We start from the raw sequence: 11,974 nt of genomic DNA on the forward strand, positions 1-11,974 counted from the left end.
GTCTGGAGACTAGGGTAACTAGGTTGATGCAGGAGGAGAAGCTGCCTGCCCACCCCCAAGTCTGGGGATACTCATAATGGGGTGATTCATCTCTGCTGTTCACTCCCCATTCTAGTTCAGAGCCAGCCCCTGACCCTTGAAACCAGTAATAATAATAGTGTCTGACAGTGACCTAAGAGTGGGGACACATTCTGGAAAGGGCAGAGCATGGAAGAGCTCAGTAGGTTTCTGAGTCCTGACTCACTGTTCCCCCTGTGGCCCCTAACTTCTGCCTTCTTCACCATCTCCCCATCCCCAAAGGGTTTGAATCTCAGCTCAATACTCTTTAACAGGTGGCTTCTCTCCAAACCTCAGCTGGGTACATCTGAGAAATGGGGAAAACACACCTACTTCTGGAGGTTGTTTTGCAAAGTTGGAGGAAGTGCTTTCTACACTTGAAAATGTATATCTGTTTTGCTTGTCCTTCTCCCATCCACTAATGCTCTAGAAGAGGTAAGGGGGTTAGGGGAGACATGGGGGGGGGGGACGACTCCAGAATGAGTTGCTTTCTATCATTTCCACCACACCTCTGACTCACTGATAGCAAGGCCCCTGTCTTCTTTGCTGGTTCAGGCTGTTTTCATTCAGGCAGAAAGAATTTGGGGGGCAGGAAATGAAGGGTGTGTCACCCCCACCCCTTAAAGGGCCCCAGCCGCTCTGGTCCAGCAGGCTGAGACTTGCATCTTTAGCCCTTCCCTTGCCTGGGAACCCACTCCCCCAGCTCTGACCTTAAAGGAGTCATGGCCTCCCACGGGAGGATATGCTGCCCAGGCCCCTTCCTTGGCTCAGCCTCCAGCCCAGGTGAGACACAGACCTTGCTCAAGATGCCCTAGGAGGAGGTGGGACCTCCTCATCAGCATCCTCCCCAGAGTTTCCAGAGGGGCTGGCGCCCAGCCTGTACTCAGCCCTGACCTTCCTTCAAAGCACAAGAGGGAGCCTAAAGGGTTCCAGGTAACCTGTGTGACTCAGAGGGTTGAGGCCTCCTCACCAAGCTGCCTCTTCTCTGTGAAGCCATTATGGATTCTTCCTTCTGCTTCAGAGAAGGCATTACACACCCACTACAATTAAAATGATGCCCCCAGAATTGCATAGTGAGGCAGCTACACTTCTGCTCCATACTCAGGCCAGCCTGGCACTTTTGTACAGGCATCCCCTAACCTGTCTCCATGCCAGGTGACCCAAGAAGGGATGACAGGAATAAGAGGCCCTTGGAAAACATGGCAGCCTTCTTCTCCTCCAGGCAAGGTCCTTTCATCTCTCTCTCTCTCTCTCTTTTTTTATTAGCTACACATGACATTACAATGATCTTGGCAATTCATACATTTGAATCATTGGGGTATAATTTCTCATTTTTCTGATTGTACAGATTGCAGAATCACATACATTGAGTCACCTATATACAGACAGCAATCATAATGTCTATTCTATTCTGCTGCCCTTCCTATCTCCCCTACTCCTCCCCTCCCATCATTTCTCTCTATCCAATCTAATGTGACACACTTTTTTTGGAAAGCAGTATGGAGATTCCTTGGAAAGCTGGGAATGGAACCACCATTTGACCCAGCTATTCCCCTTCTCAGACTATACCCAAAAGACCTAAAAAGAGCATACTATAGGGACACAGCCACATCAATGTTTATAGCAGCACAATTCACAATAGCTAGAATGTGGAACCAGCCTAGATGCTCTTAAATAGATGAATGGATGGGCTGGAGATGTGGCTCAAGTGATAGCGCGCTTGCCTGGCATGCGTGCGGCCTGGGTTTGATCCTCAGCACCACATACAAACAAAGATGTTGTGTCCACCAAAAACTAAAAAATAAATATTTAAAAAAAATAATCCTAATTAAAAAAAATAGATGAATGGATTAAAAAATGTGGCATTTATACACAATGGAATATTACTCAACACTAAAAAATAACAAGATCATGGCATTTTCAGGGAAATGGATGGCATTAGAGCAGATTATGCTAAGTGAAGTTAGCCAATCCCTAAAAAACAAATGCCGAATGTCTTCTCTGATATAAGGGGGGTGACTCAAAATGGGATAGGGAGGAAGAGCATTAGAAGAAGACTACCACTAAATAGTGAAGAGAGATGGGAGGGAAAAAGAGGGAGAAGGGAAGTTGCACGGAAGATGGAAGGAGACCCTCATCATTATACAGAATACATGTATGATGTTGTGATGAGATAAAGAAAAAAAAAGTGTGTCCTTTCATATATCTTAAGAAGCATGAAGACCTACCCATTCATACCTTCTCAGTTCCAACCCTAACCATTCTAATAGGCATACATACATGTGTAAACATGTGTGTACACCATAGTTATGTATATGAATGAGTTGGTTAGAGTATATGGGATCATGGTCCTACATGTTGGGCCCTAATTGAGGGGATAAGGGGATCTAGGGTACTGAGATCCAACCCTTGCTTTACTTGCCAAACCAGGTGCCTTGATATGGGGCTGCATCAACTGGAGGTGGGTCACAAAGATGCTCCTATGGTCAACTGTAGCTCCAGGGTTACAGACAGCCACAGACATCATTCACACAAATATTAGTATTTGTAGTTTTACACACTTAAATAAATATTGCTTGATATAGCCAGGCATGGTGGCTCATGTCTATAATCCCAGCAAGTCCAGAAGCTGAGGGAAAAGAATAGCAAGTTCTAGGTCACTTTGGAAACTTAGTGAAACTCTGTCTCAAAATAAAAAAACAAAAAGTTTTGGGGATGTAGCTTAGTGGTAGAGCATTCTTGGGTTCAATTTCCAGAACTGCAGTAAATAAATGCTGCTTAATGTGAACAAGACAATACAAATTCATAGTTGTGTGTGGAGACCTATCCCCTCCTCATGCCACCCATGTGAGCTGAGCACAAACACATGTGTATGCAGGGACCTTGAGTGTGCCTGCTGGTGGCAGAGCTGTCCCTGTTTTTTTCCCCTGCTCTGCTTTCCAGGCCACATTTAGCTATCAGCAGGCCCAGAATGCGACAGGGTGTGGTGCTATGGACTGGGTTCCCCATTTCTTTCTTTCCGTGTTGAGGAATTTCTGCCCTGTGTTGCCCTTGCCGCCCCACTTGAGGCAGTGAGGGGCTGAGAGGAACAGAGAGGGTAGCCTAGAAAGAGGTTTTCCCCCACTCCCATAGCCTGTGGTCGGAGCTCTGGCACCAGGAGTCTATGGTTCCATCTTGAGTCACAGGCTGGCAATAGGGCCAGTGGGCAGGCACTCAGTGATGGCTCCCTGATTCACCATGGGGCCTCCTAGCTTAGGGAGGAGTATCTTCAGAGGGTGCATCTCTCTGGGCCAAGGGCTGTAAGAAGCCTCATATATGGGTTCCGTATATGTGTGAGCCAGCTTCCCATATGTGAAATGCGATCCTATGAGCATGTGAGCTGAGCTCAGGGTCTTGTGTATTTCTTTGTCTCTCTCTCTCTCTCTTGGTACTGGGAATTGAACCCAGTGTACTTAGCTACTGAGCCACATTCACAACCCTTTTTATTTATTTTTATTAAAAAAAATTTTTTTGGTACCACAATTTGAAACCAGGGGCACTTAAACATTGAAGCACATCCCCAACACTTTTTATATAATATTTGAGACAGGGTTTTACTAAATTGCTTAGGTCTTCCTAAATTGCTGAGGTCCTCTTGCCTCAGCCTCCGGAGTTACTGGAATTACAGGAATGTGCACCGCATCTGGCCCTTTTCATTTTTTAAATTTTGAGACAAAGTCTCACTAAGTTGCTTAGGGCCTTGCTAAATTGCTGAGCTGGACTTGAACTTGCCATCCTCCTGCTTCAGCCTCCTCACTGGGATTACAAGCATGCCACACTGTGCCCAGCTCTTTTTTTGAGGGGGGTGTTTACTGGAAATAGAACCCAGGGGTGCTCTATCACTGAGCTATACCCCAATATTTTTATTTTTATTTGAGACAGAGTCTCCCTAAGTTTCTCAGGCTGGTTTTGAACTTGTGATCCTTTTGCCTCAGCCTCCTGAGTTGCTGGCATGAACCATCACACCCAGCAACCCTGTGCATATTTTTCTAAACATCACTTCTTTGGATATGAACTGCCTCTGGTTCTGGGAGTCCTCACTTTTGACAGCCATTCCTCCTGATAGCTATTCCTCAAGGGACAAATCCCAGGGCCCTTATGGACTAAATCCCTCTGGAAAATGTGGTTTCTTTGGTCTCCCCTGGCAATGCTGCCAAAGATTCATGGATGAGAGCAGGTTATTTGCTCTGAGTCCTGCTTCGGGCCCAGGCTGTCAGAACTCAGTTGCTGCTGCTCCTCCTCCTCTTCCTCTTCCTCTTCTTTTTGTTACAGCACTGTGGATCCAACCCTGGGTCTTGCACATGCTAGGCTAGCACTCTATCACTGAGCTACAACTTCAGGCCAATTTCCTGATTATTAAATGCAGCATAGGGGCTGGGGATGTAGCACAGTGGTAGCACATGCTTACAATGTATAAGCCCCTGGATTCAGTCTCAAGCAGAGAGAGAAAAAAAGCAGTTGCGGTGGTATATGCCTGTAATCCCAGGGACTCAGGAGGCTGAGGCAGAGAATCATAAATTCAAGGCCAGCCTCAGCAACTTAGTGAGACCCTCTCTCAAAAAAATAAAAAAGGACTGGGGATATGTCTCAGTGGTAAAGCATTCATGGGTTAAAATCCCCAGTACCTACCCCCATATATATATATATATATATATATATATGGCACAAATATTTCCCCATGATCTCCCCTCAGATAGAGCTGATACGTAGTTTGGCCAGCTCAATCTCTTTTAAATTTTTTTTCACAGTTGTAGATAGACAGCATGCTTTTATTTTATTTGCTTATTTTTGTATGTGATACTAAGGATCAAACCCAGTGCCTTCCACATGCTAGGCAAGTACTCTACCAACTGAGCTATATCACCAGCCCTTCAGTCTCTTTAAAGTGATAGACTTGGTTGGGAGATCTGTAGATCTCCAGAATGGGAGAGGAGAGGGTTAAAAACAGTAAAATTCTGAGCTGATCATGGTGGTACACATCTGTAATCCCAGCTGCTTAGGAGGCTGAGGCAGGAGGATCATGAGTTCAAAGCCAGCTTCTGCAATTTAGCAAGGCCCTGAGCAACTCAGCAAGACCCTGTCTCTAAATAAAATATAAAAAAGGGATGAGGATGTGGCTCAGTGGTTAAGCCCTGCTGGGTTCAATCCGAAGTACCCTGCCCTCCCCCCACCCCCCCAAAAAACAAACAATAGAACTCACCTGGCTGGCAAGATGTATGTGTGGCATGTCCAGACAACTGCCCCTCAGCCTCTGGAATCATGTGAATAGTGAACCCATGTACACATGTGACAAGTTCAGTTCACAAGGCCATGTTCAACCAAGCCACCAGGAATGCCCAGCAAGTATGATTTGGCACACAGGACCCACAGTAAGTGTGGACACAGATGGTCAACACATGCAACAAGTCCTGTGACCTCTGACTGGAACTCCGCACATATGTTCTGTGTCCCCACCTGGGTCTGGACTGTGAGAAGGTCTTTTCTCATTGGGGTCCACAGCTTCTTCCCTCTAGCCCTCTGGACCTGAGGACCTCCTGGGTCCAGTCATAGGTAGGGCTGGGGCTGGTTCCTTTCCTCTCTAACACGTGTCCTGTCACCCCAAGTAGTGGGTTGTCTACACAGCTAATCATGAGACCCCATGGGTTCAGGAGGTCTCTTTGGCAGCTTCTCTGTCCCTGCCCCAGTGGTCCTGCAAGCTGCCTCCACACACACTTAGACCACGCCTGCTAATTCTTAGAAGCCCTGTCTTTCTTCTCTCAGTCCCTATGACACTCCCTCTCCTAAGGGTGGGTGCTAACCCATCCTCAAATCTCCTCACACCCTAAGTCCCTCAACCACCTTCACCCCCAGGCTAGGCCGTGGGTGGTGGCTGCCTACTCCGCCCTGCGCGGGGCTCAGCGGGCGGGGTCCGGGAGGGCGTGGCCGTGTCTTCGGCGTGCCTTATAAAGGGCGCCACCAGGGGCTCCAGGCCAAGTGCTTGGCTCGCCTGCCGCCCGCCGCCCGCCCGCCCGCAGGATAGCGCCGCCGCCTGCCCAGCCATGGGTCGACAGAAGGAGCTGGTGTCCCGCTGCGGGGAGATGCTTCACATCCGCTACCGGCTGCTTCGCCAGGCGCTGGCGGAGTGCCTGGGGACCCTAATCCTGGTGGTGAGTGGAGAGAGCCAGGCAGCTCTTTTCCTTCCAGCCCTGGCGTGTCCCAATCCCCTGTTCACCAGAGGGGCTGTGTTTCAAGATAGCCCTGAGCCATTCTCCAGCTCTGACCCCCAGGATTCACCCCGAGGGAAAGCCCTCTTCCCCACAATTGTAACCCCAGCTCTGACAGTTCTGCCTCTTGCCAGAATGACAGCTGTTACTCCCCAGTGACAGTTCTGCTTCTTTACCCTTCCAGTGGTGACCCAGCACAGGCTTGGGGGCGGCGGGGGGGGGGGGAAACTCACCCTTACAGAGTGGGACCTCCCACTCCTTCTCCTGTCTCCTTGGGTTGGTTCCCAGAGTCCAAGCCCTGTGAGGCAGTGAAGATAGAGGCAAATGGACCCCTATTAGATTATTTGGGTCCTGTGTCTGGCCCCTAATGAATAATTAAGCCTCAGAAAGTCCAAAAGTTGCAGTGAAGTGAGGACAGTTTACAAAGGGGTGGGGGCAGAGGGCGCAGGCCACATAAGCTGCAGACAGCAAAGTAGGAAGAAAGGTCCTGTTGGTTGGAGGCTATGGAAGGAAGCTGGGCCCTCATGCAAAAGACATGGGATTACTAAAAGTTTCTCCCTTCCTGCCAAGTGACTCCCAGATCCTATCAGTCACCTAGGCAGAAGCTGTCAGTCTCTGTACAGAAGATTGCTGGCCCTGTGAATTATGCCTGCCATGGGATCTCTGAGGGAGGTACTTCCCCCGTCTGGGGTTCTCCTCAATCCCAGTTACTCCTCGGTTACACCAGCTTCGCTCAGGTTTTTCCTGGGTGGTTCTCTGTGCACTTCTTGGGTCTGGCAGATGTAACAGTTATGGTTTTCATTTCCTGTCCCAGTTTCTTTCTGATTTTCAATCACTCACATGGTCACACCTGTTTTCTTCTGAGCTCTGTTGCTCTATTGCAGTGGGTGGGTTACTGGGGTTAACCCCACTCCTAGGTAATGCAGACTAGCCTGCTCCCTGGGGACTAGGAAGCTTAGCTGGGAGCAAGTAGGACTCTGGGAAGCCTACTCCAAATGGTGGTGGTGGTGATGGTGGTGGAGCAGGCTCCATGGGGAGTGGAGGGCTTAGACTTATATCTGGCTTCATAAGACTAGTAGTGCTATAAGTTTTCCCCACTCTCTCACTCCCTGTGCCAAAAAGGGAGTAGTGGGAGGCATTTATCACCCTCTTGCCTTGGAACCCCCACTCCCTTTCTGATTCATGAGTCCAGCCACCTGTTTTGGAGCAGCCAGGACAAGGGAGTGTGTTTCCATTTTCACAGAGGGAACTCCTTATCCTTTCCCAAGTCTCAGTTAAAACCCTCCCCCCTGCAAGGTAGCAGTCATTCCCCATGCTGAGCCCCAGGATCATTTGGCTTATCCCAGACCACAAAAGGAGGGTGTTAGGTTTGTGCAGAAAGCTTTCAGGCTCAGGTAGATGTGAGGCATCAGGTGTCAGTGAAAAGCAGAACCTCAAGCGCTGCCCATAACAGTAGGGGCTGGAACTGGGGGACCCCCCCCAGCAGGTGGATGAGAGCCTCCTATACCTCTGTACGTTGGGGACCTAGAGCTAGTGATAACAGAATTGGGGTTGTCTTTGAAGTGAGGGAAGCCCCTTTTTTTGGAGGGTCCTAGTACAGTGGGGGTGGGGGAGTGCTTACCAAGAACTTGGGGGCAGGGAGGTGGGGAAGGAAGAGGAAGATTAGTCCCAAGGTGGTGGAACTGGCTCTGAAAGATCTTCCCTCCAAGACCTCTTGGGATGGAGCCAGGTCTGGGCCTCAGGCAGGAAAGAACTGAGGCCAGAGCCTAGCTGGGCACAGTGCCCCAGACCCTCACGTGCCTGCCCCCCCCCTGCCCAATACATTCATAATCTCTGATCTTTGCTCTCACCTGCCTGCACACCTTTGCCCTGCATTACCACTGCTGACTTCCCACTATCTCTTGGTCTTTCTGAGGGATGATAATCAAAATGCTTAACAGCACAGTGTATAGGCACTGACCCATTAGAAGGAACTGGGTCCTCAGCACAGTTCCAGAAATTGCCTGCTGTGTCAGCATAGCAGCTTTAGTCAGAGAGGAGACCCAGATGGGCTGAAAGATCTTTGGGGGATCAGGGCAACAGCTCATTACAACTGGAGCAGAAGTATTTTTGCATTTATACAAGAAGAATAAACATAGCACATTCTGTGCTTGCAGAATATTGGGAGCCTTGCTCTCCTTTGATCCCCCCATCCTTGGAAGAAATTTAGAACTAATCTCCTTACTTTCTCTGTCCTGGGTCTCAGTGAAAGGAGCCACTGAGATCCCTGCATTTAGTACCTCCAAATAAGTGGTAAACCTGAATCCCTGAGGGCAGAGAGGTCAGGACAGCTGGAGAGAGAAGACACTGGGACAAGATGCCTGGGATACTGGGACAGGGACATGTCAAGGAGGCGAGGGTGCTAAAAGGGGAACATGGCAAGGGCCAGGGGTTCTGACATCCTAGATTGAGGAAGAGTGAATTCCACCTCACTTTTGGCCCCCTCCTATACACTTTGTACCCCCTGTCACCACCTGAGCTCTTCCCCTAATCTGAGCAACTAGGGGTCACTTCTTGGGCCAGGCCAGAAGTGCTAGGGCAGAAGCTGTGCTACAGTGAAAGCTGTTCTCCTATACCCACCATCTGTTAGGACTCAAGAAAAAATCAAAGAATATGATTCAACCATCTTCTGGGCACCCAGACATAGACCTACTTTTAGGTCTTTCCGAGGGTCCTGTTAGATTAGAACTGAAACATGAGGGGTGAGAGAGTAGGTCCTCTTTTTCTCAGGGAGTGGAAGGGATTTGAGTTGGATTCCAGGAGGGACTTCCAGTACTCTTGGTGGTGGCAGGGGGAGGTTGCTAGCGCCACTCCTTTCCTTTGGAGTGAGTGTTATTAGGCCTTAGAGGGGCCTCACCCTTTCTGCCTTGTTCTGTTTCCTGACACAGATGTTTGGCTGTGGGTCAGTGGCCCAGGTCGTGCTCAGCCGGGGCACCCATGGTGGTTTCCTCACCATCAACTTGGCCTTTGGCTTTGCTGTCACCTTGGGCATCCTCGTCGCTGGACAAGTCTCTGGTAAGGCTTTGACCTCACCCTCAGTCCATGTTCCCACCAGGTGTCCCATTGAGGAGGAGGTTTCCAAGGACAGGCCAGAGCAGTGGCCTCAGCTTTGTCTGGGCTCTTAGGAGAGGAGGGTGAAGAAACTGACACTTAGAACCTTTGACTTTCACCAAGATTATCCTAGCCAGTCTGTTACATAGTCCAACGGCCATTCTATAAAGAAACCCTTCTCTATGCCTCTTTTCCTAGGGGCCGGAGAGGAAGAATATGTGGTGGTGTGGGGGGGGCTGTTCTCCCCACTGTGGCAGGCTGTAAATAATAGGGTCTGTCTCCTCTCTGCTCAGGGGCCCACCTGAATCCTGCTGTGACCTTTGCCATGTGCTTCCTCGCGCGTGAGCCCTGGATCAAGCTGCCCATCTACACCCTGGCTCAGACGCTGGGAGCCTTCTTGGGTGCTGGGATAGTGTTCGGGCTGTACTATGGTAAGCTTTCCACACCCTGCCTTTTTCCACTGCCATCCTCCCTCAACTTAGGACCTGTTGGCACCAGGCCTTTTAATGACAGACAGCTGGGGCCTGCCCAGGCCTCAGGCTCATGACTCACTCATTCATGCACAGGCCCCAAGGTAGGGGGCACGAGGGGAAAGAAACGAGTTGGGCAACAACAGAGTGTCAGGCCCTTTGCCTCACCCCACCCCACCCTACCCCTTGTGCCTCCAGAATGATACAGCTGTGATTCTGCTTAACCAAGACCCCTGGAAGAGAGGGGAGGGCTGGTCCTGAGAGGGGGGCTATGCTCAGGCCTCTGCCCTCTCCCACTCTGGGTCTAATCTGTCACCAGATGCAATCTGGAGCTTCGCCAACAATGAGCTTATAGTCTCGGGCCCCAATGGCACAGCTGGCATCTTTGCCACCTACCCTTCTGGACACTTGGACATGGTCAATGGCTTCTTTGACCAGGTATGTATGAGCTTTGGGACATGTGAGGGGAACACAAGGAGGAGGGAAAAGTGGCTCTTCTTGCTTAGGGGCTGGCTATGGGTCAGAACTCCCTAACAACAGCAGGGCTTCTCAATATGTGGGGAACCCTGCATCAGAACATGGTGGCAGTTTCTTTTACAGCTTGCAACTTCCCCAGTGAGTTCTTAGCTTCACAAATATACCAGCACCACTACTTTATAGGTCAGGGGATGGGAAAGGATTCTAGCTCCAGGCAACATGGAGGACAGAGGGGAGGGACCAGAGGATGGGAGTGGGCTTCCCCTCACCCTGTTCTCCCCACTCCAGTTCATAGGCACAGCCTCCCTCATCGTGTGTGTGCTGGCCATTGTTGACCCCTACAACAACCCTGTCCCCCGAGGCCTGGAGGCCTTCACCGTGGGCCTTGTGGTCCTGGTCATTGGCACCTCTATGGGCTTCAACTCTGGCTATGCGGTCAACCCTGCTCGGGACTTTGGCCCCCGCCTTTTCACTGCCATTGCTGGCTGGGGCTCCGAAGTCTTCACGTGAGTACAGTCCTAACCATCTTACCCCAGGCTGCCTCTCCTCTGCCCTGCCCCACCTACCCTAACTATGTATATCTGTCTCCCAGGACTGGCCGGCACTGGTGGTGGGTGCCCATCGTCTCTCCACTCCTGGGCTCCATTGCAGGAGTCTTCGTATACCAGCTCATGATTGGCTGCCATCTGGAGCAGCCTCCACCTTCCACCGAGCAGGAGAATGTGAAGCTGGCCCATGTGAAGCACAAGGAGCAAGTCTGAATGGGCAGCAGCCATCCCTCACTGCCATTTCCCTTGAGCATCCACTGACTGTGCAGGGGTTACTCCCTAGAAGCCCCCTCATGATTCCCTTCCCAGGCTAAGAACCTCTGATAACCCTACCCTGCTGGACAGCCCCCTCCAGGATTTTCACTGGACCCTGCCAATAGGACCTTAGGTCACCACCCTCAAGCTGTGGTGAGACAGGGTGAAGGGCCAGTACATTCTTTTGTCTCCCAAAGGGAGAGAATGGGCAGCAGTGTGTGTGTGTGTGTGTGTGTGTGTGCGCGCGCGCGCGCGTGCGCGCGTGTGCGCATACACAATTTCCCAGATATTCAGGGCAAGGGACCAAGCTTGTCTAAACTTTCCCAAAAGGATCCTAGTGGTGCTGGGAGCCAAGAGGAAGGGAGAAGACAATGAAGGCGATGTGTCTACCTGTGAGGACAACGCCAGGGTGTGCATGTTTCATGGGCTCCACATGAAGGAGGATCCACATAATGTGTGTTTTCTGAGTATGTGTGTGTATCTGCCCTTTTTTCTTAGTGAGGCTTCTCTAGGTTTGGGGGAGGTGGGATTTGGAGGTGGAGACCACTGCTCAGGTCTGGATCTCTGGTATCCCTGAGTAGGAACTGTGTAACATGTTTCTGTCATAACATAGGCATGGCAGGGGACGTCCAGGTCACAAGTTTCATGTTTGCTTATGTTTTATTTTTGTTGTATTTTTTAAATATATATATATATATATATATAGTAGATGTTACTGTCTTAGGGCTAGAGGTTGGGAGACTCCACTTAAGGGTCTTCACTCCTTTAATCCTTCACTTGACTCCTTTGCTTTTTATAAAAAAAAATCAACAACAACAATAAAATGTATGTCTAA

General features: G+C 50.1%; 1 protein-coding gene across 2 annotated transcripts; it reads left to right on the top strand.

Annotated features, from left to right (window-relative positions):
* Positions 1-6,081: 6,081 nt before the first annotated feature.
* On the top strand, positions 6,082-11,974 carry AQP3 (aquaporin 3 (Gill blood group)). Of its 2 annotated transcripts, XM_081281287.1 has the most exons (6): positions 6,082-6,242; positions 9,227-9,353; positions 9,683-9,820; positions 10,179-10,297; positions 10,625-10,842; positions 10,929-11,974. In XM_081281287.1, exons 1-6 carry the CDS (start codon positions 6,135-6,137, stop codon positions 11,095-11,097), a joined length of 879 nt encoding a protein of 292 aa, XP_081137413.1. In that variant the 5' UTR covers positions 6,082-6,134; the 3' UTR covers positions 11,098-11,974. The 2 variants fall into 2 exon arrangements, with proteins under 2 accessions (XP_081137413.1, XP_081137414.1); XM_081281288.1 differs by lacking the exon at positions 10,625-10,842.

The sequence above is a fragment of the Spermophilus citellus genome (assembly GCF_964194105.1).
Source record: "Spermophilus citellus genome assembly, chromosome: 2".
NCBI classification, from domain to species: Eukaryota; Metazoa; Chordata; class Mammalia; order Rodentia; family Sciuridae; genus Spermophilus; species Spermophilus citellus.